This window comes from Haliaeetus albicilla, chromosome 1, assembly GCF_947461875.1.
Source record: "Haliaeetus albicilla chromosome 1, bHalAlb1.1, whole genome shotgun sequence".
In the NCBI taxonomy this organism is placed as follows: Eukaryota; Metazoa; Chordata; class Aves; order Accipitriformes; family Accipitridae; genus Haliaeetus; species Haliaeetus albicilla.
In genome coordinates this window covers 49223955-49251404 of record NC_091483.1, presented here as the reverse complement: position 1 = coordinate 49251404, position 27450 = coordinate 49223955, and the positions used below count along the sequence as shown (strand labels likewise).

Here is a 27450-nt window from a genome sequence, read left to right as displayed (position 1 = left end):
AGAAGGTATCTGCAACTACCTTAAAAACAGCTAAGATTTCTACAGGGAGAAGAGACATCATCAACTAATGCTGCACTTCTCTTCCTCAGTATGAGAAATATGCATGACATCAGTCCAGATTTTTCAAGGCATTAGAGTTGATGCATGCCATGGTCTCAAGTGACTGTAGCTGAAAAACTCAGCTGAAGGGAGCTGGGAGGACTTTTTGGTGCAATAAACTATTACACTGCAAATAAGACAAGATGTAAAGGCAGGGGGGAGGGGGGGATCTCCCTATCGGTATTTCTGTTTACATGAAACAGAATTGTGTACAAAGTCAAGAGCAATGCAGTGCATTGCTGGAAAAAGCACCAGCAATGCAATCAGCATCATATCAAATGAGCAACAGGGTTGCTTTAAGAAACCAGAAGGACACTGCATCCTGAAGCTTACTGATTGTCAGGCTGAGGGGACGCTGCAGCAGCAGATAAAGCTGAAGTATTTGTTGTAAACTTTCCAGCATTCAGGCTTTATTTGTCCGAGTCCGATACTCCCCTCTGTGGGTGGGGAAGCCGAGGGACTGGCTGACGTCACCCAAAAAGCAGGGATAAGTGCAGTGCCCGCAGCTGTGGGACAAGTAAAAGTTCCTAGGAGGTGTGTAGGGTCGGCTGCCCCGTCCGGCAGGTGCTCTGCTGACAGCACCCTTCCTCCGACAGCTTGGCTCCTCACACAGACCTAAGGAAAAAAGGACAGTAACCAAGGAAAAAAAAAAAACGTCCACAATGCCACAAAATGTTGTTCTCCAAGGACCGGCACCCTGGGGATTCAGGCTCTCGGGAGGAATAGATTTTAACCAACCCTTAATCATAACCAGGGTATGTATTCTTTCCGTTTCCTTTCTATTTATTACATTTTTAAGTTGTTGCAGATTTTTGCCCTTTACTTTTCTGGAGTTCAGAGATGCAGATGAAGCTGTGAGTAGATTAGCAAGTAGCTGCTAGTTCTGAGGAGAGCCAGCTGAATGCTAACAGTTGTTACAAGTTTTGCGTGACATGTTTCTGGGATCGTTTCATCGGTCTAAAATACCTTAACAGCATTTCTACTTATGCCTCAAAAATTAAATCCAAGTGCCTTGGCTGCAGAAAATCTTTGTCGTGATTTCCCCAGGCATTCAGATGAGAAAATTACTTTCGAGCCTACTAAAGGCCAGACCCCACTTTTATCATTTGCACGACCAGCCTCTGTGATCGCTGGGGGAGAAGACTGCTTGGCAGCAGCTCCTCACGTCTGGAAGTTTCTGCTTTGCAAACTCTGTGCCAACTTTACAAGATTAATCGGACTCTTATTTAATTAAATCAAGTCCTGATCATTGCCAGCAAAGGCAACAGCGCCTTTTTTTACATATGTAAAGGTTCTCACTTTCATGAATGTTCAGTCAGTGAATTATTAGAAAGTTACCCAATCCTGAATACGAAGAAGATAGTTCTTTGGTGTTTTCTGCCATATTTAGAAAGAGCCTATTTACCTTACCCCCCTAATAAAGGGCAAGAATCCAAGCCTTCCTTTTTTCATGGATCTTGAGCTGTTAACTGCAAGTTATTTAAGGAACCAGTTACTCAATGAATGGAGCATATAAAACACTGTCTGCTGCTCTGCATTTACAGACATAGATCTACTCAAAAGGCAGGATACGTATTTTGATAATTGGTATGTTTTGAAAATTGTGTTCAGTGCACATCAGACTAGAATTAGTTCTCCCTATATTGTTGCTGCTTTTCAGAACCTCAGACACATTGAGTGTGTGTTCCATGAGCCTCCAAACCACCAATGCCTTTTTTTTTTTTTTTTAAAAAGCCCTGCACTATGACTCAATATATACACTATGCCTGGTATTAAACAAACGTCAAGAGCCTTGAAGGATGATACCACTGGTGAAGCCTTGCAGTAAACATGCTTCTAAACAAGAGGCTGCAGAAAATTTAAGGACCAACCTTTCACATATTATACTAGTAAAAATTGGTTTCATTTAATCACTTATTCCAGATTCATATAAGCATAAAATATTTTACTTATTTTAAACAGAAGTAAACCAGAATGCTATTATTTGACTGTATGTAGCTTCATAACAAATATTCATAGGACACAGCAAAGCCTTTGGAGAAACAGGAGACAAAAACATTGAATTAAAAAGAAAAAAAAAATCTCTGTATGTTTTGGGGCCTTCATTGCCTTTTATGGGCCTTCAAAAGAAAAAGTTTCCATTATCTCTAATGAAAAATATTTTAGCGGTGTCTGGTTTGTATTTTCTTTGTGTTTAGATTAAGTGCAATGAAGTTTAAAACTGCAATAACAAAGGACGTTACTATAAATGTAACTTTCTAAAGAATGAATTAGTTTGCAATTGACTCATACCTAGCAAATGCCTCACAAGACATAAGCCATTGCTTTCTAGTATATTACAGAAATGCTCAAAATCTTATTTCATAGTTCTGCTTGAAATGTAGTATCTATAGGGAAAAATGGCATGTTTAAGTTTCCTTAGCTCACATTCAAGAATATTAATAGTAGATTTGTTTAATATTTTTGTTGCCAAAGCATACATTTAGAAGAGTCCCTACATAAGTATTCATGCAGTACTCCTTAAGTAGTAGTGAATATTTTGCAAGATCCATATGCCTTGCTTTTGGGGGCCTAGGTGTTCCTTTTGTAAAAGGTATCACCAGCAGCCCGTTCACATTTGGCTTAACTGTCCTGACAAGAAAAAAATTATTAGCCATTAAAACAATAACTAGAAATTAAACACGTTTTGAATAAAATAATTGGATAGGTGTTGAGTTTGGTTGGCTACAGTCCTTGTTCAACAAGAGAAAGCTTTTACCAGGACTTGTCAAGAGAGACAGACAACTTAAGACATCATCATCCACCTGTCTAAAGAACAGATGTCATCTCCAAAACCCATCTGCGATTTGTTCTGTTGTTTTGACCGTTTCAAGCAAATGCAAAACCCACAGATCATAATCACTGGGAAAGTAGGAAGAACAGGAGGGGACTAAAAATAGACATACTCAGATTCTATTAGGGTCAGAAACAACGAATTAACTAGAAATAATGAAAAAATGTCTTGAAATCCTTGGAACTTTACATAGATACAAAGAAATTACATCAGTTAAACTGATCAAAAACCTAGTCTTAATGAAACTGAATAATTCAGTTTATTCTGACCAGAAGATAACCTTTTGGGTTAAGCATTTAGAGGAATGCAATCCTGGAATTTAAGTCATATTGAATAAAGCATTACAGGAACAATTGAAACTTGTAGAGTTTGGAGGGAAGGGTGAAATATTATCAACTCTAGATTTAAGTTCTATTTTAATATAAACCTTTACAGGTCACAATGCAAGTATTTATATTAACTCAATTTTATATCTAGCCACTCTGCAGACATTCATAACTCTCTTTAGAAAACACAGAACCTGAAATGTTTATGAAGGTGTGCCATGATGAGCTTCATAAGTCTATTAACAAATGCAGAGAGGTTTTCTTCAAAGTTTTCATAGGAGACAGTGCCCCTCATGTGGTTAAATAGTTATCTGGTCTCTGACAACATCTGAATGCTCAACATATATCCTTGTATTTATCCAAATCTGAGATACCTAGGATACAGGAGCAACAGGTGTACCATACAGACACGTCCTGAAGAGAAAGGCAAAAATTTTCTCAAAGCACCACAGAATCTACCTCATGAAGCCAGAGTGAGCAAGCAACAAACACTACAGTCATAATACGATGCTAAGTGTTCACAATACACATTTAATGTGTCACTAAGTTCCTTAAGAAACAGTATTACTTACATTACTGAGGTACCCACAACATCAGTATTATACCCACAATGTGGTGTAATCTTGCAACGCACAACCTGGTCCCTTTCTATAAAACGTAGGCTGCAGTACTTTTGTCTGTCTGCCTCTCTTGCCCATAAGCAACAGTCAAGATTTCCCCCCTGAAATATTAAGAGAGAAGAGCTGGCACCCAGCCACGTTCCTCCTACCCTATCCTAGCAGCAGATCTCCAGCTCTTTCCATCAAGCCCAGGAAGAGCAGATGAGGGAAAGGGCAGGTAGTTCTGCACCCCAGAAGGCCGGGGCAGGTAGAGCTCAGCACCCCCATCAAGGTGTTAAGGCCCAACAGACACATCCCAGAAGCCTGGCAATAATCAGTTCAGCTAAGGAATAGGAAATACAGACTCCTGGCCCTTTCCCTCCTTGCTCCCACCAAACAATGGTAACCCCATTGAACCATATAGTGGTACCGCTGCAGCTGGTAACAATATGCTAAGAAAATCCAAGGGATTGTGCATTACTACCAGCAACACAGAATGGGTTAGGTCCTACCAGCAGCACAGCTGCAGGGGAACATACCATGCTAGACAGATATGCTACTTTGTAAGGCAGAATCATTACGTCAGTACATCGCTGCAGTATGCCACAGATAAAGCAGAGGATTTTGTTGTGACATGTAAAAAGCATAATCTACCGAGTAACCTATATAAGGGTTATTCAAGCAAGGTTATTCTTGGAGGGAACCAAGAATGGCTGGGTTTGCCCATTTTGGGTATTAGAGCATCAACAGTCACACTCGAACACTAGGAATCCTGCTGCAGTTTGTCATTCCACACATCTACAACATGCTAGGCAAAGTCAGGAGCCGTTCCAGGTTAAAGGGAGAAGCATGATCATACCTCTGCCCCTGCCTAATTACAGTAATGTAAGTGGTCTCAGTGTAGTTCATTTACACTAACAGCTGTTGAAGTTTGAGAAACAGAGTGTTTTGGAGACTTCGGACTTAGAATTTATGAGCAACTTCCTCGCTTCATACTCAAACAGATTATTCAGGCACCTTAAGACTTTGTTAAGCACACACTACACGAGTCCATTCTTTTGGAGGGTGAGGGGGTAAAAGCCTCTGCTGAAAAACTGGAAAACACCAGAGTTGAACACCTCCATAGCATGTTTTCCAGTCCCCCATAACACTTAATTACTTCTAATAATTGAGATAGCACTTGCTTTGGCTGTAGCCAAACCCATGGTGACAAAAAAATATCTCCAATAGCTTTTTTACTTCATACATGGCACAGATCAGAGAACTGCTCTTGTAAATAAGAATATATTGACACTTTTGTCCCCACACTGGGATTCATTTACTTAAAAAAAGCAGCTAGTGTTATTTTAGATGAATCAACCTGTCCCCTTTGTTCTGCTGTTTCAGAAGAGCTGAATTCCAGAAGCTTATGTGCTACATCCATCAATTTCATGTTGCTGTCTTGGTTATCAAAGGTCACCTAAAATGGCAATACACACCTAAGGGACCTCAATCCCACTCAGTGACCAAAGACCTCTTTAAATGGTGTGGTGGTATGACAAGTCACCTGTTTGCGAAAAAAAGGCCTGCAATTCTAGAACAAGCTTTAGTAATATCTAAGGTCACGGCCTCTCTGCAATAGTTATTTTAAAACAGAATTGTATTGCATTTAAATTATTTGAACCATGATGTAGAAGATTACCAACAAGACACAAAAAAAAGCAAGCAGAGAAAGATAAGCTTTGAGCTAGTTCTGTGAATGTCACTGACAGTGGTACATTTCTGTGAGGTATGAATTCTGCCACACAGATCACCTTGAAAGATCAGGGCCCTTGTTATTCACATGCAATGCAACTTAAAGCTAAGCACTTCAAGGAGTTCAGGGTCTGGATTAGACAAGAATAAAGAGAAAAATGTCATTTCAGTATTATTAGCATATTTCTGATTACTTAGCAACACAACATGAGAGACCAGGCTAGCAGAAACACACTAACTGCTATATTTGTCCTTAAATGTGGTAAGACCACAAGTGGCTTTCTGTATCAGCCAATCAATGGCACATCACGCACATGAACATTAAGTAGCACAATTTCTTAGCAGTTCTACTCTTCTGCTGTTGCCTGGAGTTGCAAGGGAAAAACTTAACTGTTTCTTTTCAAGCAAATTACACAATGGCAGTTGAGACGGAAGATTCAAAGACAAGTTACAGTAACTACAGAAATCAGAGTGGAAACTACTTAATGCAGAAGTGTGAAGATAGTTTCCATCTGATTTGAAGTTATGATGAATAAAGCATTTATGTGGTGATCTGACAATGGAACTACAGAGGGTCTGGCAAAACTAAGAACTTTTTTTGTTAGCCAGCATATAGTTGTTTACAGGCCCACTCCCTCCCCAACCCCATAAGAAATAGGGAAGCATGGTGAAGTTTATTTTCTCTATCAATTTTCAGGTACATGTGGTGCTTAAGCAGTTAAATTTTGTTTTTTCAGATTACACCTGGAAGCAAGGCTTCAGCTGCCAACCTGTGCCCCGGTGATGTTATTGTAGCTATTGATGGTCTAGGCACAGAGAACATGACACATAACGATGCCCAAGAGAGAATTAAAGCAGCTGTACATCAGCTTTCTTTGAAAATAGAGAGGTATGTGTACATGTCCACTTACTTGTGAAAGAAGATACTACCCAACCAATTATACAGTACAACTATTATATAGTGTAACTATTTAAAATAATTTTAAGAATTTCATAAATCCTTTAAAAAACAAGCACCCAGACCTACCTCACCAACTCCAGATCACACAAGACTCCCCAGAACACTTCTTCATGGGCACAAGATGACTCCCCTCAGGCTACTCACCACATTTATTGAGCTGTGAACTGTACCCCTATACTGTCCCTGCTGACTCCACAAGTCCTACGTTTGCTCTCTGTAAATAAGCAGTTCTTCATATTATTGGGAAAGAATGAAACACTCACCTAGCTGTCACTTGTTCAGTTACTTCTCTGCTCTAACACTCCCTCAGCCACAGGTGCTTATCATTGCCTCCTGCTCCCAATCACAGACAAAGCTGTGAGTATATCCTCCCAGTTAAGGAAAGCAACATCACATCAGACTTTCATAAGGGGTAACAAAGGAGGGGGTTTAAAGCCAACCTCTTTGGTCACAATGTATTATACCAAATACAGGATTCTCAAAGCAATATTATCTCAAAAAAACTAAAAACCCCTCTCTTACCTAAACTGCAGGAGTTCAGAAACTTTTTGTGTTCATTTTGCCCAACTAAAGCCAGCAACAGAAACAACCTCCATCTTCACATCTCCCAACAGAGTTTGCTCAGCCTTTAATCAGAATCACCTAGCACACCCTCTCAGCTGCCTCCAGGAATCAGACAGCTCTGATTCACCTGAGGCTCTCAAGGAGGCACAGCACTTTATTACAGCTGACCACAATATTTCTTTCCAAATACAGAAGGTTGGGGTTTTTTTGAAAGGAGCATTGTCAAATTACTAGAGCACACACCACCATTAAAAATTCCTACAGTTAATTCTAGGTTCTGTTACAGATTGGTATACGCCATTCAGCAGCTCTCTTAGGAAGCAATTTTCAAAATATGATAAGTGTAATTGTGCCTATGAAATACATGCATATTTTTAAAATGCTAAATACTTGTATTTATATAACAAGCACTCCTAGATTAATGTTTAACATTAATATTACACTATTTGAAAATTAGCTGCCAAATTTCACTTTGTCGATGAAGACAAAATTGTAACTGATATTTGCACGTGATCTCTGCCTAAGTGACTGAAAGAATCAATTGCACATATACTTTGCATACCTAGATTGCATTCCTCCTACACTGAAAAGCAGACTTTGCATGGATATTGTGGTCATAAAAAAGAAATTGATGTTGTTCTGGTTTAGGATTACTACTAAGATATTCACTTATTTGTGCAAAATATTCTGAGGACCCAACATTCATTCTATCAACCATTAAAAAACCCAAAACTGTAAAAATTTCATCAGCTCAGGTCAGAAAGGCATTAATTTCCCTTTCCCTTTGCATGTGGTAACTAGTAACAAATTATTTTCCATTGTTCATAGTATACATAGTTTTTTAAAAAGTAAACACATTTTTATATATTGTTTACATATAGTACACATTATATATGGTTAAAGTACTTTTCTGTTAAAACATTTTAAAAGCATAGAACAAACTGAAAATTTTCAAGCTGCATTATATTTTACAGGAACATATACAACTCTATAGGAATTCAAGTTATTTAAATTCTGCCTTTCTTTCCTTCTAGGGCAGGAACTAAATTATGGTCCCCACAAGTTTCAGAAGATGGCAAAGCACATCCCTTCAAGATAAATTTGGAAGCTGAACCACAGGTATGACTTGTTGAAACTTACCTAACCATTTCCATTCACCTTTTTACACTTTAAATGATCTCCCTTGTGGTCATTAAAATATTTTGAATCGCACTTCATCCATTATCTGCCAGTTTAAGCTAATACAAACCATCACAATTATGATATGTATGAACATCTTTTTATCTGACTGGATTTTTTTTATTTTTCAGCTGTAACTGAAACAAAACATTAACAAGTGACAACGCATTCTCATTTTTCTTTGAAACTGTACATACCACCATAGCTTTATTATGGAAAGAAAATAACTCATTTTATGCCAATAGAGTTTAAGTTGCTTTAGAGATTCTTCATCATACAAGGAAGTTCTTCAGTCAGGAATAAATGTCAAGTACCAAAGCAATGCACTCATCATATCACAAAAGTTATTTTGATGTAACAGTCAGTTAAATAGAGAGATCCATTAATGCTGCATCTCTTTACTTCCATACATTTTTATACTACACCACAGAACCTAAAAGTTACAAATTTGTACAAAACCCATATACTGATCAATAATCAAACCATTCACTACTTCTGACCAGCAAAGTCTTGATCCTTGTATATGACCAAAGCGAATCCAATCAATTTAAATCCTATGAGCTGAAGTGTCCGTATTGTATATAGTTAATTAGCTAGCTACTGTCTACAACTAGTGCTTTATTCTTTTGTCGTTCCTCTTTAACCTACATGAACGTTTGCTGTTCTCTCAAGAGGGGGGAGGGAAGAGCATTCTGCTGATCCTGGAAGGCCAGGATCAAAGCAAGTATGTCAAAGTATTTATTCTGTGCTATCCTAGACAAAATGTAAGTGCAGATTCCATTTAAATAAATCCTAGGCAATAAATACTTCCATGAATTCTGTTTTCATGGAGACATTCCCAAACATAAATATGGCATTTCAGTGTTCCAGTTCTCTCCCTTCCAATCTAAAAACTTGCATTAAGTGATACAGCAAACTTAATCAGAAATAACATAACCTCTTCAGCAGTAGGAGATAGCATAGTGAAGAAAAAAAAACATTTTAAATGCATATTTTTGTGGAATAGCTAGGATACACATAAAATAAACAGCAATGAAACAAATTCACTAAAAAAGCTACAGAGAAAACCATGTAGGCGTGTATGACAGGAGAGTAATCCCTTTGCATGAAAGCTGCATTCCTAAAAAGGATAGTTACTTAAAAATAAATCACAAGATTTCATTAAGTGCTATTTGGCAGACTATTAAAAGCAGTCTCCATTGGGCAATCAGAAAAACTGTTTCTCCTAGGTTAAACAGCCCACCTCTTCATTTCAGTACCTCTCTCTCTTTCCTTCCTAGGAAAATCAGGACTACTGAGTATATTTAATAAATAGTAGGCCCCAGAAAAGTAGCAATGCATATAAACAAATATGCTAAACCATTCTAAGGATGATTTACATTTTAGATTAAATTCTTCCATCCAAGAACATCCATTACCCTGATCTCCCTGTGGAAAAAAAATATAGCCTTTTTTCCAACAATTGCTGTAATTTTAAATTAAATTTTACTGCATATTGAGTCACAACACACGAGACTCAGCAGTGTGTATACCAGTAGTGAAAACAGTACAACATCAAAGTTTCTTTAACCTCAGATGACAAATTATTGCACAACTATAACCTGTGCTGTTTAGGTCATATTAGAGTTTGCTGGAGTCCAACAATAAATAAAGGCATTGAAGCCCAGACAAACGGAGAGAAATCCAAAAGCAATATAATGTAAAACCCTTTTATCCAAAAGTATTGTATACATTAACTGGTGTGCAGAAATGGAAGATCACCGAGTTCTATAAAAAGCATTTCCTCCATTTATATAATAATTAAAATTATTCAAAAGGTCATAGATGTTATAAATGTAGTCAGATTTTTTTCACTCTTGCCAGAAAGACATTTTAAAGTTCACTAAGAAAGTTTCACAAGTGTAAGTCAATAATTTAAAATACATTATAAGCCAAGTAAATAACAATAATAGATGAAGACTTACACAATCTTCTTAGTATCTAGTTTCTATTTGCAAGCTAATAAAAGATAGTTATAAATGAAAGTATAACATATTTTAAATTGTTCAGCAATTTGGCCAAATATTTGGCCAGAGAATGCTTACTTTAGCTTCAAGGAATGAAAATTATTCTACAGATGCTTGGAGATGGTTATGTGAAAACTGATAAACAACTAAATACTGTGCCTACCTGCAGCGATGGAACAAGGGACCTTTACAGCGTAGCAAACTTTTGCATTTAGGCTGAGCATCCCCAAAGAGTCCTTTGGAGATTGGTATAGGCAATTGTCACAGCACAATGAAAGCTCTCACTGCTTTTTCCTCTGGGAAGAGGAAACTGAGGCAACAATTCTAGTAAATAACTTAGAGCAGTAAGTGGCTGACTGAGAGCCACTCTTGAAAGCTACACAACCCCACATAAAAACCAGCCACCTAATTTCGTTAGTCGGGAGCAACCTATAGCATGATGGATAAATAATAGGAAATAATAGACTACTTGAAGTATTACTAATACAATCACATCATATTCTGTATAAAAGCAATTTAGAACATAAAGTTCCCAAAGAATATAATTAGGAAGAGAAAATAAAACAATATAAATGGCAAACTGTATCTTAAAAATTATTTTTAAAATCCTTGTCAGTGTAAAACAATACTATGACCTGTAAATTTTTTCTGTTACAATCTCTTTAACCTTATCTAAAATGAATTTCTTTCCATTACCAGAATTTCTTGAATTGTTTTTATTTGGGCTTTTCTTTTTTGCTTCTATCTTTGCCTGAATATTTTGTTCAGTGTGACTAGGCTTTTGGCCATGAAAGACATTATACATTCTTGGGAGACAGAAATATACTGTACACATAGATAAGTATAAAAATCTAAAAAAAAAACCCAACCCACTATTCTAAAAAGTGAGTTTATAGTCTATTACCACTTCTAATCAAGTTTTGAAACACTATAATTGTGATAGTCTAATTTTGAGGACCTACCCCCTCTTCCATAACAGCATTCAGAGATAAAGATTTTAGTCACATGATACCTCCAAAATGTAAACATCTGTGTACTGTCATAGCAATTATCCCCAAGGAATGCCATCATATGGTCCGTGCTGGATGCACTTCTACAGATTTTAGGGGCTACATTCATTCTATTCCCAATACCTGTATCAATGCAAAAGTGTAGTTAGCCCTGCAAAAAGGATATCAGTCAGCTGGAAAAAAATTAAGAAATTAAATGCTGTAATTCTCAAATATTCCTGATTAGGAATTTCAACAACCTCCAGTTCTCATTTAGCTTTTGAACTAAAGGAGGACTTTTCACAGATTCAGTGAGATCCAATAAACACAAGAGCTGGACTATTTTTGCTGCTGTATGTTCTGTCACTGATATTTCATATGAATAGATGAGTTAAAAAGAAAACAGAATTTAAGTCTAACTAACTGCAAATACTTGTTTCACAACTGTTACATTGTAAACATGCTATTATGGTGCCATATGTCTTCTGTGCTGTTCATTTGTCAACAAGAAATAAAAAAAGGGGATGAAATTACAATGTTCATGGTTGGTTTTGTTCGTTTTGTATCATACGTGGATTTAAATAAATTTTAAATACTTTGACATTAATATCATTTATCAAGTAGACATGATCCTAAACACTAGTAGATTATTTCCATTTACTAATACTTTTTGTTAACTGCAACCCAGTTCTATCAGACAGAAACAAGGAACTGCAAGCAAAATCTTTGTGCTTGTTTATCTGATTGCTGCTTTCAGTAGCCTCTTACAGTGCAATGCTGCTAAACATTTTTATTTAATAAAACTGCTTTTTACTGTTTGCATTTTCTGGTTGCACATTCTATATATCCATGACTTTTCTTTAGGTCTGTTCCTAAATATATTTCTGAAACTGTTGTTTTAAATTAAAACAAAGGGCCAATTCACATTCAGGTTTTCATAATTTTTAAAAATTATTCACCAAAACTTTGAACAGAGACTTGATGCTGTCTGAGAAAGGAAGTAATGTTCTGGGGAATTAACAAAAATCTAGAGATGTCAAAAATGTGTCCGTGCTTATCTAATCTGCTCTTCTTATCTTGATTTAGTCTGTGGATTTTAGCATTCAAATATCTTTTTTTTTTTTTGTAATATGTTGTACTTGTTCTAACTGGAAATTTTTCTAGCATTCTTAAAGGCTAAGGTAATCTTAAAAAGGCATTTCTGCATTAAACAAAACACTTTGTTTACAGTTTTATTTAGTGGAACAAGGAGACTGGTTTGTGTAGCATGCAACACATAAGTGAAAGACCACAACTGCACCTGAGTAATTTTAAAGTTGAAGATGTTGGGTGTGCCACCATTAAAAAATATGTGATAGCAAATACCAGACAGCATATACTGTACACAGTGATTAAGCCGAAGGCTCCTGTACCTAAGATACAAGCTTTGACAATTTGAAATAAATCTCTATCAGAACTTACACTGTCTCTAGGTCATATGACACAGTGGGATAGCAACATAAGTATAGTATTGCAGGTGTATTTCTAGTACACCATCACACTCAAAAACAAAGCCAAATCAGAGAACTGGCAAAGATTTCTATGAAAATTGAAGTATTTATGTCCTGTGCTATTTTAACATTGCAAGTTCCAGTCTCTAAAGAAGAGACCAATTCAAATTGTAGAAACCTATTTGTTAGGAACAAGAGCTTTTTATTCCATACGGATGGAAGTTCAAGTGCTCTCACAGCACTGTCTCCAAAGAGCGCTGCAGGACATCAGGACAAGGTGATGGACTACAGCAGCAAACATTCTTCACCCATGAGCACAGAAGGGAAAAAAAAAAAACCTCAGCAGATGACAACATTATTTTTTCCAAAGTCCGTATTTCTCTGGGTTAGGGATGGACCGGACCTGAGCTGACCGGGACTCAAAGGAGACTGTATTAAATATGCACAACACAAATAATTCATCTTTCACACAGTCAACAGTCTTTATTGTTCCTGGCCAATCACTACAGAAGAACATTTTAAGTTATCTAAAAGGTCATCAGAGATTTTGTTTCCAGATCTTATCCCTATGAATTCTACAACTGGAGGCAATCATCTGGGCCAACGATAAACAAAATCGTATTCCAGAAATAAACAAACATAGGCAGAATGATTTCCAATTTACCCATTTCTGGGTTTTACATATTTATGATGATTTCACATTATCTTTAAATTATACAGCACCACAATTTTTGATGCACAGGTATGCTTCAAAGTATGGAATAAATTCAGAAGAATGTCCTTGATCTGATGTACATTCAAGACTATTTCCATAAAAGAAGTGTTAAAAATTATGTGCTTTCTAGGCAAGACATTTACAATAAAATCTTCACATTTTTGTGAGTACCTCCATCAGCATGTGACAAAAATGCAAAGGCAGAGATTAGCACTAAAGCAAAGCAATGAAGCTAACTATACATGGAATGTTTCTAAAAGAAGATGCTAACAGTGCAAAATCTAGAGAACAATACAACAGATTACTATAATATTCATCCCTCCTATTTCTTCTTAAAGTTGCACACTATTTACAAACATGGAATGCCTTCTGTTTGCCCTGAAGCAGGAAAATACTAGTCTCTGAATGTGTATGGCTTAAGTAGCATATAGAAAATTCATGGAAAAATATAGCATGCTTGCACCAGTTCAAAAATAACAAAGTCACAAAAGTAAAACATGCAGAGATTAACAATACTGATGTTGTCAGTTTTACTCATTACTAGCTTTGGTGTGCATTGTAGCTTTGTGTATTTTGTCTGCCTATCATGTACAGGAATTCAAGCCTATTGGTACAGCTCACAACAGAAGGGCCCAGCCTTTTGTTGCAGCAGCAAATATTGATGACAAAAGACAGGTAGTGAGCTCCTCCTATAATTCTCCAATTGGGCTGTATTCATCTGGCAATATTCAAGATGCACTTCATGGACAACTGAGGGGTCTCATTCCTAACTCATCGCAAAAGTGAGTACTGGTATTTACTTATAATATGTGGCCATTCATGGTATATCACTATCTGTCCTGTTTTCAATTTAAAAGTCCAGCTCTTGCTGTTTTTTCTGATAATCAGGAGTTGATTATCCAAAAAAATGGTGATAAATGAAGCAATTTTTTCCAACATAGAAAACTCTCCATTCAGCTCTGTAGTAGCAATGCTGCAGGTAACTAAAATTTGCCCTCTATGTTGGGCTGCAACACTACCTACCATCATCCTTCTCTCTTACAACTGCACTTTACTCTGAATGTTTCTGAACACTAATGTGATTGTATTTTGAGTACCAGGAATGTACAAACTAAACACAGTTACAATTTTAAAACTTTGTTAGCTACTTTTTAACTAGAAATAAGCATTTGTAGGCCAAAGAAAGTTATTTTAACCCTCTTTTATTTTACAGGATATGAACTACTTTGAACACAAGCATAATATTCGGCCCAAACCTTTCATAGTCTCAGGCCGAAGCAGGTTATAAACTCGGAGTGCTGTGCTGGATTTGGATGCATGATGTTATTTTTTAATGGATACTCACCATTCACATTAATAAAACATACTGATGCATTTGAAATTTACTCATAGTAGTATATAGCCTAACACTGAAATAAATTAAAAAAAAAAAAGGTTGACTTGCAGAGATCAGGCTTGAAATTCAAATTTCTATTTCCAAAAGAAAGCAGGTCCACACTCCCATCTCAGTTACACTGATAAGAGTCTGAAGTAACTGTATTCATGAACCTGATTCAGTTTACAGCGTAGCACCAGATATTGTATACTTATAAATCTATGGCACTTCAAAATTCTTCTGTCCAAATGGAAATACATGTAATTTGTTAACTTGCTAAATAAAAGATAGCTAGTTATATAAGTTATCATCTAGGCCATTCAGAGATTTTAAGTTTGCTTTTCAGCAGACCTCTATTCAGAAGGCAACCTAATGCAGAGCTAAAATAGGAGAACTATCTGATGCCACAGAGGTGTAAAGCTCCCAAATGCAGAAAAGCTAATATATTTACATCCCTCACTTTAGTGTAATATTCCTCCATCATAACTGGGGATGAAATGTCTCACTTACTATTATTTACATTATTAAATACAGAGAGGAAAAAACAATGCAAACTGTGTGGCTAAAAGTGCAAGGAAGCTCAAAAGCGCGTGAGTGATGCAATACATTCTAATGTTACCCTTTATCCTTTCTAGCAGTAGCACTTTTTACCAGTGGACTTAGTGTCCTGCATTTCCTTCTGAAAGTTCAAAATGCCTGCGTTCCGATTGTACTTATTTAAGTGTGACAAACTAGACCAGAAAAACAGGATGATAATTGATTCCTGTGTACAAAGGACAATCTCATATGGATTATCAGTTTTGAGATGTGTTAAATTTTTCAACCACCTGAGTGATAAATAGGAGACTGTAGAAGATGGATGGAGTCCCATCCTTCTGTGAACAAGAACTACCAATGCAGAACGCCACCACAGTGGAGAAAAGGTGCCCATCTCTCCTTGCAGTCTGATGCTGATATAGGATAAATGACAAAACAGTCCTTAGCAAACATGCATGGCCTCTAACCATAGGCAGCACTTACATACTGTGCCTAAACTGGCTTTTGGACTACTAGGTACCATTGACAGGTACCTAATCAGATTGATGGGAGATTCAAATGAGCGTATCAAGAGCCTTATCTCCTAGTTCAAAAGCCTGAGTTACACAATATTTTCTATGAAAATATTGAAGTAAATGGCCATTTTCCAGCATGTCAGATGGGGAAAAAAACCTGCAAAAATTAACCTGACAGCGATGTGACAAGTTTCAGAACTTTAGTTGGGCAAGGTCTGTCAGGTGTTCTAGCACTGGAGAAGTCTGTGTTTACAAACTGCAGAATCTCTGACACTGGGTGTTACATCAACAAAACCTTGGTTGTCACACTGTCTGCTACATTTTTGTCAGTCTGGCTGGATATTTACCCTCTGCTAAACACAGCAAAAACCAAACTGCAACCTTGACTGTAAATATCCCTTTAGGACAGACAGCTGAGGACTTTGACTAAAAGAAGAACTGATTATGGACCGTGGGTTTGAGCTAACAGATTGGGCATTAGCCACAAGTTTGGACTATTACTCTGGCAAAACTACCTGGAAATTACATTTAATGTATAATTATATTTTATTTATACTTTATTTATAGTTTATTCTGTTTTAACATTACTTTGGCTGCTCCTAGCAAGAGTCATGCTTTTTCTAGCCTTTTCCTGCTACTTTCCATTTACTAACACTATCAGCACTGACAAAACTTACTCTACTGCAGAATCTAAAGGTGGTCTTGATTCTCCTAGAAGAAAAGACTGTAAATTTATAAGTTGCCCCCGTGTGAATTTTTTGGCTGGCTCATGCTAGGCGATGATGCAGAACTGTACTTTTGCTTTGAGGCTTGCCTACCATTTCTGGAATTAGCTTTCTTTTGACATGTCTTTGATGGCAGAGTATATATTTCCCTTTATATTTTTGAGAAAGTGGTCCTACACAAATTCACCTCTGAATCAAAGGGAGAATTGTGGGTCATCTTCTCCACCCAAAAGTAGCTACTGGGCAGAGTACTGAACTATGAGACCAGGAAACAGAGTATTCTTCCAGGTTTGCACAGAATCATTCAGCTTGGAAAGAACTAACCACAACCCTGATATGCAGGTTGAATGAAAGAGATTAAGCATTTCTCTGATAGCTCTGAATATCACGTAAATGGTAACCAATGACTGTGGAAAGCCTGGGTTATGTGCTGTTACATAGCAACAACAAAGAAATATCCCGTAACAAAGAAAGCCTCTGAGGTGCCATGGAGAAAAGACTGAAGTATTAAAAATAGTGACACTGAAAAAGACTTTGGGCTTAATGTTCACATTGTTTTACTAATCCTTTTCCAGAGATGTTAAATTGGTGTGCAGTAACTTTACTTCAGTAACATCAAGCAACATTAATATTTCTAAAAAAATGTACATCTTTTTTATTATATATAAATTATATGTAAAATCTACTTCAAAAGCAGTAAAATTAATTCTCTGAATACATATCCATTGCTCTTGTGAAGGACCACTTTACATTCTACTGGAAACACTGTAACTTGGAAATGCAAAAGTAAGCCTGGCTGGTTTAGTATCTTTTCTTCTTTGAAATGTTCAACAGATATTAATCTTTTAAAATTAGTTTAACAATGTATTTCTTTTTTTTAATAAGTATCTTATTGTAGAATTTAAGAAATCTAAGAACTGTGACACCCATTATTTTACACTACTTTATAGTAGTCTCTTCAACTGTGGACCGAGATGGTTGTGAGGTACAGGACTGGAATGATGCGACTAGGATTCCAGTACTGCAGGTGTTTTTTCTGTCACTGACATGGACAACTCACATAACCTTTGTATGCTACCCTTTTGTAAATGTTAAGAGTTACTCACCTAGAACAAAGAATTTTAGGGAGGCTTAATTAATCCTCAATAAAATCTAGCATTGAAAATGTAAAGTAATATTATGTTCTGAATTATTCAATCTATCAAAGAGGTTTTACTATATTTAAAGAAAATGCATGCCAGAGTTTTAAGGACTGCTTTATAACTGGCATTGATACTTTTTACAGGAAAATACTTTTCAGTGAATACGCATACTTTTGCTTTTCTCTACTTTCTATACTTTTGCTTTTCTGTATCTGTTCTATTTACTCTTTTCAGCCCTGTTAACATCACCATATTCCTGTACTTTTGTCTTTATTCTCTATAATCTGATACACATTGCACACTCTTCTGTAATCTGGCTATTAACACAGTGGATGCAGCACTCCTTCGGGGATTGACTGTGGCAGCGGACGCAGTACCCCCTCTTCAATTAGCACGGTTAGCTCTATCTGCCCCACCGAGCTGAAAGCAGTGTCAAAGATGGCCCCTAACATTCCCTTGGAAATGGAGCTTCCCGGTGTCAAGATTGTACACGCTCAGTTTAACACACCTATGCAGTTGTACTCAGATGACAATATCATGGAAACACTGCAAGGCCAAGTTTCTACAGCTCTGGGGGAAACACCTGTAATAAGGTAATTAGAGCAGTATCTTTAATATTTATGAATATACAAGTTTAGAATATACCAAAAATCATGAGCTTTAATAATATCACACTGTTTCTCTGAAAATGGGTAAAAGGGTTAGAGAGAACCTGTCATTTAAAGCCATTCCATATTTTCTTTAAAATACTAGTAATTTATGACTTTTAACCCAAAGCATTAAAGGAGTCTTTAAGAATTTACAAATAAATATTTCATAGGACATAATCTTGTATTTGTAGCTAATAAATAAAAACTGATGATACTACCTGGACTATTAGCTGACTGACCACTCCGAATCAAGATTCTGATTCCCTCCAAAATTAAAAACTATTTATTATTATAATTATTATTTATTTAATAACCATTTAATCACTTATTCTTATTAATAATTAATAATTTACTATTAGTAACTCAAATTTATTTCAACTGTCGAAATTCAGGTTACAAAGTTTAGGAAATCTTGTAGATGTTCATAGTGTTCTAGATATTTAACTCCCATTCAGGATGACTCATTCAGTACGACTAGCTCTTGTCCAAAAAGAGCCAGAACTGACTTCATAGGCCTACTAATCTATCTCTGACTTATGAATTTTAGCCATTGCAATGACTAAAAGGCAGGTGGGAACCTTATGTATCTGGATAACGATGATTATACAATAAAAAGTTTTAAAGCACTATTCATTTTTTTCAAGGAACAATTCATCATTCACATTGCTTTATCTTTAGTTTTGCATAATGGTAACTTATTTTTCTGGTTTACAACAGTACTTAAGTTAATTCATAATATGTATGGTGTAAACTAAAGCTAATTACTAATATTTTAAATAAGCAATAATCACTGGCACCAATGAGCCTTCTTCAGCACCTTGCAGAATTGGGTTGTTACTAACTATAAAAATCATATTTATATAGAAGTATTAACTTCACCCTATCTGATGAAAAGAAAACTGTAGTTCATGAAGTTTTTGCAGAGTGATGTTACTCTACTGCATGAATATTTATCCTCAATCACAACAATTAAGAACAATTTTTAAAAATTTGCTTTTTCTTTATTCTGAAATTGTGGATTAAGTCCAGAGTAATCAGATTTCACAAATGCCTGTGGCATTCCCAGTTTGAGAACTGACTCTCTACAGAGGTTTGAAATGTCTTTTGTTGTGGGATTGGTTTTCACTATGTATGCATTTAGAAGTGTTATCTCACTCCTTTGTGTCTGTTTTTTTGCTTTCTGTATATAATTGTATTATACTTGTTTCATGTTCAGAAATATTTTAGTAAAGAGGAGAGAATCAAGGGTTTAAGTAGCCATTGGTGAGAATTGTAAATAAGCTTCTTCAATTCATTAAAAGCTTGTGACAAGGCAGTGGTAGTTTCTTCACCAGCTTAAAGGTGGCTCAGAGAAATCTATTGATTGATGAAGATGCAAACAATTAACACAAACAACAGGGGTCACTGCCCAAGTGTCGCTGCTTTTACAGAGCCATTTGACAGCTTAGATGCTACCCTGTGAAACAAACCAAACCATGTAAAGCAAAACCCAGTCCAGTTCCTTGTGGAATTAGGTAAGTTTCCACTGGAAATAAGCAACTAAAGTTTAACAGACAGTAGGAGGCCAGTTGTAACACAAAATTTAAACTGGACACTTATGTGTATATCAGTGAGATAACAGACTTCACTGAAGTAAATTTGGACCTTTCTAATTAGTCCCAGTAGCAGTTTGAAATTTACAGATGCCACACATTCAGCCTAGTTCCTGCCAGTGCATACAGTCATCTACTCTTCCTCTCAACTACTTAGGATGTTAGTTATCACAATCAATTTAAAATATTCAGCACAGTTTAAAATACCATGAAATATTCTCACACTTTTTAGATCAAGAAGAGGCTATATAAAGCAATGCTACCTGGAAGAAAGAGTCTTTCAGCAGTTGTAGAAACACATTGTCTTTATGTTTGTTTCCTGAATCATATTCTATGCCTGGTAGAGCTATTGCTTTAAAGTTATGTTTGTTAAACTGCTTTATCTGCTCTTCCTCCCTGTGATACAGTGACCCAACTCCCAACTCAGTGCCTCAGTCTGACGTGTACAAGATGCTGCATGCCAACCAGGAGGAGCCCAGTCAACCTCGCCAGTCTGGCTCCTTTAAGGTGCTCCAGAATTTAGTCTCCGAGGAAGGTGGTTAATAATGACATATTCTACCTGTTCAAAGCATTTTTAATTGTTTGTGGGAAGGGGGAATCTGAGAAGAAAATATGAGAGATCAGAGCTGTAAGAATTTCTGAAAGCCCAAGTCATTCTGAATCTTATAGATAGCACACTAGTCTCCTAATATTTGTCCCCTTTGCTTTTATAGCTAGCAATCTCCTGTGTGAATAAAATGGGGGTGTTAATCACAGTTTTCAGAATCTCTTCTCAGATTTTAAGATTGTTAACGTACAAAGTTGACTTTAACTTGAATGATAAAAAGTTTTATGCAAGTGAACTTTGGGGACAAGCTGCATATACTCATGACACCAGAAAGAAAACACTCTCTTCCACATCCAGGAAAAGAGAAATTTAAAACAACTCCTAAAATAAGTTTCACCCATCACCTCTTCATTCTAAATAAAAATTGAAGAGAACAATATAATTTACAGTCATATTTCCTTCAAATGAAGAAGTTATGAAAATAACATTACTAAAGGCTGCAAGTTTGTTATATTTACAGTAAGTGTAAAGAATAAAATACAACCAAAATTAACCTAAAAGGTAAATATTTAAAATTTTAATTTTTATATCTCAATAGTTACCAGAGAAGGGATAAATACATCTAATTGTGTATATAGATATCTATATCATTGTGGTATTTTGCTTGGCTTTTTCTTGTATTTTGCTATAATTTTGTATTCATATCATGTTACTAATCTTTCTGAATTTGTTGTAGGGTTAGTTATATAAATAAGCAGCTTTCTAACAATAGGTCTTGACTATGTTAAGTTGCTTGTTAAAGCCAAACCCTCCTCCCTCTCCTGCTATACCCAAGACCTCCTATCAGAGAATTAGATGATGTCTACAAGACAGAGCGCAATATATGTAATAACTTTTGTACTTGCTTTTTGGCTACAGCTACACAATATTTTTCCCAATTCCAAAGAGGTGGAATCCGGCCACTAAACTTGTATAGAGAAACTTCACTGTTTGGTGATATAAGTGAAAGCCTGTAAATACATCCAGAAGTGTATTCACAGGAAAATTATTTAACTGCATCAGATGCTTTTATATCAGCCTGTACATAACAGGATTGTTTTGTTTCTCAGATGGACGCCCCACGGGTACAAGAAGTGTGAAAGCACCTGTGACAAAGATACCTACTGCCATGCCTGGTGTCCAGAAAGTGCCACTGTGTGACAAGTGTGGGAATGGGATTGTGTAAGTTGTTTCTTTTTAGTTTTAGAAATCTCTAGTTCAAGCACATGTCCTCAAACACCACTGCAGACTACAGGAATGCTTTCCAAGTGATGGTCTTGGTCTCCGCCTGCATCAGTAGAGAAATGCTTCTAGAGAATGGAGATATAAAAACACATTGTTCTAAATGCCAAATTATTAACCTATACCTTAGCCACTTTTGATACAGATGATTTCAGTTTTGATGATCTACCATCAAGGCTTTAATTAAGATTTCCCAGGACCTTTTGCAAGTCAATCATTAACACATACATAACGAAACCAGCACTTACCTGTGCTGCATTGTCTCAAGCTGTGAATTCTCAAAAGTTTCTTGGTACTGTAAAGCATCCTTCTCCCAACCCAGTGGGAGTATCCAGAAAGCTCTCTTTGGCCTATTTCAGAACTACCACATTTCTATCTGAATGACATCACTAACTTCAGCAGAGAACACAGATAATGATGAGCTCAGAGAACACAGTCAGTGAGGAAAAGAAATGTGTTTTTTAAACTCATTTTGTCACCATTTTGATAGGTTAGACTGTACTTTCTGTGTTGTAACCAAACTAACATGTTTCTTCAAACTCTGGTTTTCCAACGAACTATTGAACCATGTGATCACCTCTATGTCATTTTATGTCACTTACTCAAACTCAGCTTCCAACCTTAAATTATATAGTAGTTGGCAAAACCACCAGATGAACAACCTAAGAGCCTTAAGATAAATACCTAGAACTTACTTTGTGTCATACTGTAGTTTCTTCTCACTTTAAATTCATATGAATTAATTGGTTTTTTCTTTTCATTGTTTCCCCATAGAGGAACAGTGGTGAAGGCACGTGATAAATACCGGCACCCAGAATGTTTTGTGTGCTCTGACTGCAATCTCAACCTGAAACAAAAAGGCTACTTCTTTGTGGAGGGCCAACTATACTGTGAAGCTCATGCACGAGCTCGCATGAGGCCACCAGAGGGATATGAAGCAGTTACCGTTTACCCAAAATGCTAGTCTTACGTTAACACACAAATATATGCATGCACACAAAAAGCCATTAACAGCTTAGAACTGCAGTACAAGTGTCAGGACTTCCGCCTGATTCCAAAGTAGCAGCTTTTAAACTTTTTCTTGTGGGATTCTGAGGAAGGTGGAAGTCCCTATTAGCCAGCAGTAACATTATACCACTAAAATTCTGCTAAAATATTATCTTTGAAGTTGCCAATATAACTCAATTAAGTATAAACTAAAAGACATGTACTGGAATAAAAAAAGTGAAACAGCGGAGGTATTACATTATTATTACAGCATATACATAAGTGCTGTAATCAAGATATTTTTAACATAAATTAAGTACCTGTGCAAACAACAAAGCCATCAGTGTTACAGGCTGGGCCCTAACAAACGTAGAAAATTGACAGATCATTAGAAAAGCAGCTATTTTACATGGATACTACAAAACAAGCAGTTGTTCATGTCTGCTTCCACCACCTATTTTTCAACTACCATTAATGTATGCCAAAAATAGATTTTGCTTACTTTGCTTTGAATTTGGGGTTATATTGACTTAATTTTCTGATTCAGCAACTGTGATAAGGAATAAATACCAAGTCATACAATAAAATGGCTAGAATAATAAAGACTGTTTAATAAGAAGCAAAACACAAGTTCTATGTTGTTTTAATGGTTTGTGGTGAAATCAGCTTTCACATCACTTAGCAGAAAATTGTTCTGAGGCAAGCACACACACACATTGTTTTTTGGAAAAACAACCACTAATAGGAATTCACTGCAAATTAAGAATGAAAGTAAAATTAAAAACCTTTTTGCATAAAATGGTACGGGTTTTTTGCATCTCCATCTTTCAACTTCATAATAGAAACACTGGGGAAATATCATCATAATATCTTTATTGCTGGTAAATTAAAACTTTGACAACTTTAAAAATAGATGCTAATTAAAATATGCAAAGGAAAGATCTTTTATAAAAAGCCTGGTGAAGTCCTAAGGAAAAAAAAAAGGCTGAAAGAATACAGTTTTTAAATCAATTTCTGAAACTTTTTAAGGGCTACATTGCTTTCAGGTAGGTGCTAGCTACATATACACCTGACTGATAAACTGAACCTTAGCATTTTCAAAAAATATCAACACAATTCATAAATGATTTATTGGGGTATTTTGAACCCACTTTAAAGTAGAAAAATCTACAAAATTTGTATCAAGTCTACAAGACCAGCAGAAATTAACAAATCAGTGGCAAACAATCTTATATTGCAGAATGGGAAAAGTATATTAAAAGCTTAAAGTGTAAGAAGAATATGGGATCAAAATAAGAATTTGTACATACTTTACATATCTTTTAAAAATTCAGATGAGTCCCAAAGCTTGAAATACCATGTCCACATATTCAAAGACTTTTCAAAATGTCTTAAAGTATTATTTCAGAATTTAAATGTTTTTAAAATGTGTGTGTCACTGCATTTATAATTTATGTCTGCATATCAAAAGCAGACATAAAAAAGTGTTGCACCCTTTTAAAGGTTAGCTCCTGAATTATTTTTGGGCACAAAACATAATTCTGCTCCTCATGTATCATGGAGGCTATGTGTAGCATTTATATTATTCCACTGTTAAAGCCCCAAAAATAAATCTGAAAATCCTTTTGAAAGTGAGAGTGCACATAATGTCTATTTTACAAACCTAAAATGTCATCGGTGTTTTAAAATATTTGCTTAATGTTAATTTCTTTGTGGAGTAACTGAAGGTAAAAATAAATCTACTACATACGATAAAGATTCTGTATTTCTTTTCAACTGGTATGAAAAAAGAGAAAGTGTGTCAAGCGACTGGACAATAACAGAAGTTTGGCATTTTCAGCCTGACAGAAGAGTATGCTTCGGATTTATTAAACCACTGGCAAGAATGAAACACAATTTTTGTAATAGGCATTTGAGTATATAATCTGGGCAAAACTAGCTTTCTAAAACTGAATGAGATCATATGCTTTCAAAACTGAAGACCCAAAACTGCTCTCTGTTTAACAGGCCAAACATACCAATTGTAAATGTGGGGAAACTCTCGGAAATGTAGATACAAGAATGGTTAGGTTAAAAGAAAGTCATAGAACATGACCTGATACTAAAACTTTGGGGAAAGTTCAGTGGCACTGCATCATCACACAGTGCTATTTTGAGAGGTTTGAGGTTGGACATGACTTTGATAGAATTAGAAGGTAAGCCTATCTAATTGCAAGTACTGACCTATGTGAAAATCTTTATGCTGATATAACATAAAGGAAACAAAGATTTTTAATTAATGCAGATTCTAAAATCCTTGATCCTGACAGAAGAGAAAAAAAGGAAATCTTATCCTCCAGTCCCTTCAGTTTGGAGGAATTGAATATAGAGATTTAAATGTGAGAGAAAGATACAGTAATTCTCTCCATCACATGCTCAAGGCTCAATTCTTTATCTCAGTAGGGTGTCAGTGGTTCCTGGCACAAATCCTTTACAAACTGTCCAGCTAAAGAACTATCCACTTTATCTTCTGGCTTAAGAATGGCATAGCCAGTGAATCATGATAGCTTAATGCTACTATGCTTCTCAACTGTGTCCAGGCTTTTTTATATATTTATTACAAGCCAAAGAGAGCCATAGCGATTATTTTTAGATGGAGAGAAAGATAGGAAGTGTGACTTCACATGCTTGTTATCTTGACTCTTCAGATGTTGATCAACAGGTGTGAAAAGCTTTTCTCAGCTGTGCTACTGTTGCATAAACAGCAGGGCTGTTCTGGGAGATGTTAAAAACTTACATGAAACTGTAATCCTCCAAATGAGTAAACCAAGAACTGCATCTGAAAATACGCAGATTAATTTATATGGTACTTTTGTATCAATTATTCCAAGACAAATGCTTTTGGTCTTTTAAGTAATGCTAACAATTTGAAACCTAAAAAGTTCTCTAAAGTACTTAAAAGAAACTATGTTGTTTCCATCAGCTCAATAACTTTCTTCAGTTTTTCAGCCACATTTCATCACTTAAAAAATTAGGCTAACACTTTTGTTTAGATCAAAAGTATGCTGTTGAAAGAACCCCCCATCACTCCCACTTCCTGCATTTTGGTTCACATCACACAACTTCAGAGTGCACACAGTGGTTTCCTTTATGATGAAATTCAACTAGAAGAAGATCTCTGGGAGCACTGCTAATGCGCACCAACCACATACGGGAATTCAGTCCATAGAATGAAACCAGAGCTAAATAGCCCCTGCCCGAAACACCCATTAGGTAGATGCCAGGACCTCAATACCAACTGATCTGCTCCTACCGCACCACGCTGCCTGCTAACACAGACACAGCTTGAAGCATTTCTTGCAACTTTCATAGAGAAAAACTTTCTTAACAGAAATTAAATTACTGACTGTTTAAAACTAGAGACACATCCAGTCTCAGAATTTGGACCCGGCTTCAGATGTTCCAAAGCTCAGAGGTGTTTGATCAAGAATTTTGGTTCAAATTTCTATAAACCATATAAAAGGGAACTGTGCAGTTGGGTATAGATCTGACTTGCATGTAAAGCACATGCACTTGATTTAAACTCTATTTTAGGGGGGCTTTCTCACAAGGACAAGATTATTATTCACCTGGTGGGTTCATACATTTATAAAGAAAATGGTGGGAAATAAAACATGTTTGTTGGCATATATCCAGCAAATTTTATCTCTAAAGGCAACCATACTCTGCAGATTTGCTCTTTTGTGTTTCTTTTTTTTTTCTCCTCTCATCCAAGCAAGCTGTTCAGACAGCTTCTTCTGAAACTGTTAACAAGAAAATTCCATAAGCAGATTATTCCTTTTTTCTTAATACATGAAGTTTTAAAATAAAATGCATGCAACAAGTCTTCAGCATATGCTCAGTACACTTATTTCTTGTTTCTTATTTTATGGTCACTTATTTCTTCTCTGACTCACAATTCATCTGTCATTTTCCATTCTTACTATGACTTGTTATGAGATTCTTCTCTATGAATACATATACCACACAGCTCTGTTAACTGCCTTTCCTACATACTTCCTATTCGCTGCTTATTAACAACCAGCCTTCCTGAATCAAGAGCTACTCTCACCTTTGACAGAGTATGAAAGTGTAGCATTTCAGAAATGATGCACTGAGATACAGTGCTGTCTTTCCTTAGAGGTCCACAAAAATGCTAATGAGGTAAGTCCCTTTATTAAGTATGGAGTTCTAATGACCCTGTGACATAAAATCTGTTCTTTGAAAGTCACACCAAAACACAGATGTACTTTTTGATGTCTGTTAGCAAAAATTGTATCAGCTATTGCCCTGCTCTAGGCAGAAGTAAGGATTGAGTAAAATATGCTTTACAGTGGTAGCATCTGGGCAAATAACAAGCTGTCAAATCAATCACGGTTCTACTGTGGCATGTGAGGAAAAAGGCAAAACCTTTGAGGCATTCAGACTGCAGTGTTGCACTGGATCTCATTGCTGTTGCCAAAAGGCTTTTCACGGCAATTAAATTTCCTGAAAACAACCCCTCCTCCTGAATGCTGAAGGGGCTCAAACTCATGTTCGCACCACAATACAAAAGATAATATAGTAATCTGAAAGTAGGACAATCT

At 36.2% G+C, this 27450-nt stretch overlaps 1 protein-coding gene and 1 long non-coding RNA gene across 5 annotated transcripts in view; one reads left to right on the top strand and one right to left on the bottom strand.

Moving 5' to 3' along the window:
* LOC138686354 (uncharacterized) overlaps nt 1-27450 on the bottom strand; it is a 112422-nt gene that overhangs the window by 78969 nt on the left and 6003 nt on the right. The gene's annotated exons all lie outside the window — the stretch shown is intronic.
* PDLIM3 (PDZ and LIM domain 3) lies at nt 582-24602 on the top strand. Of its 3 annotated transcripts, XM_009927416.2 has the most exons (8): nt 597-854; nt 6329-6480; nt 8151-8235; nt 14709-14776; nt 18119-18382; nt 20439-20566; nt 21688-21799; nt 22634-24602. In XM_009927416.2, the coding sequence occupies exons 1-8, from the start codon at nt 762-764 to the stop codon at nt 22821-22823; spliced, it is 1092 nt and encodes a 363-aa protein (XP_009925718.1). In that variant the 5' UTR covers nt 597-761; the 3' UTR covers nt 22824-24602. The 3 variants fall into 3 exon arrangements, with proteins under 3 accessions (XP_009925719.1, XP_009925718.1, XP_069644831.1); XM_009927417.2 differs by lacking the exons at nt 14709-14776; nt 18119-18382 and adding an exon at nt 14090-14277 and having other exon boundaries at nt 582-854; XM_069788730.1 differs by lacking the exon at nt 18119-18382.

Excerpts from the sequence above, each read along its gene's own strand:
- PDLIM3 (XM_009927416.2), top strand. The coding sequence starts at position 762 with ATGCCACAAAATGTTGTTCTCCAAGGACCGGCACCCTGGGGATTCAGG. Across the intron at positions 855-6,328 it reads AACCCTTAATCATAACCAGG|ATTACACCTGGAAGCAAGGC; the intron begins GTATGTATTCTT and ends TTGTTTTTTCAG. Across the intron at positions 20,567-21,687 it reads GAATTTAGTCTCCGAGGAAG|ATGGACGCCCCACGGGTACA; the intron begins GTGGTTAATAAT and ends TTTGTTTCTCAG.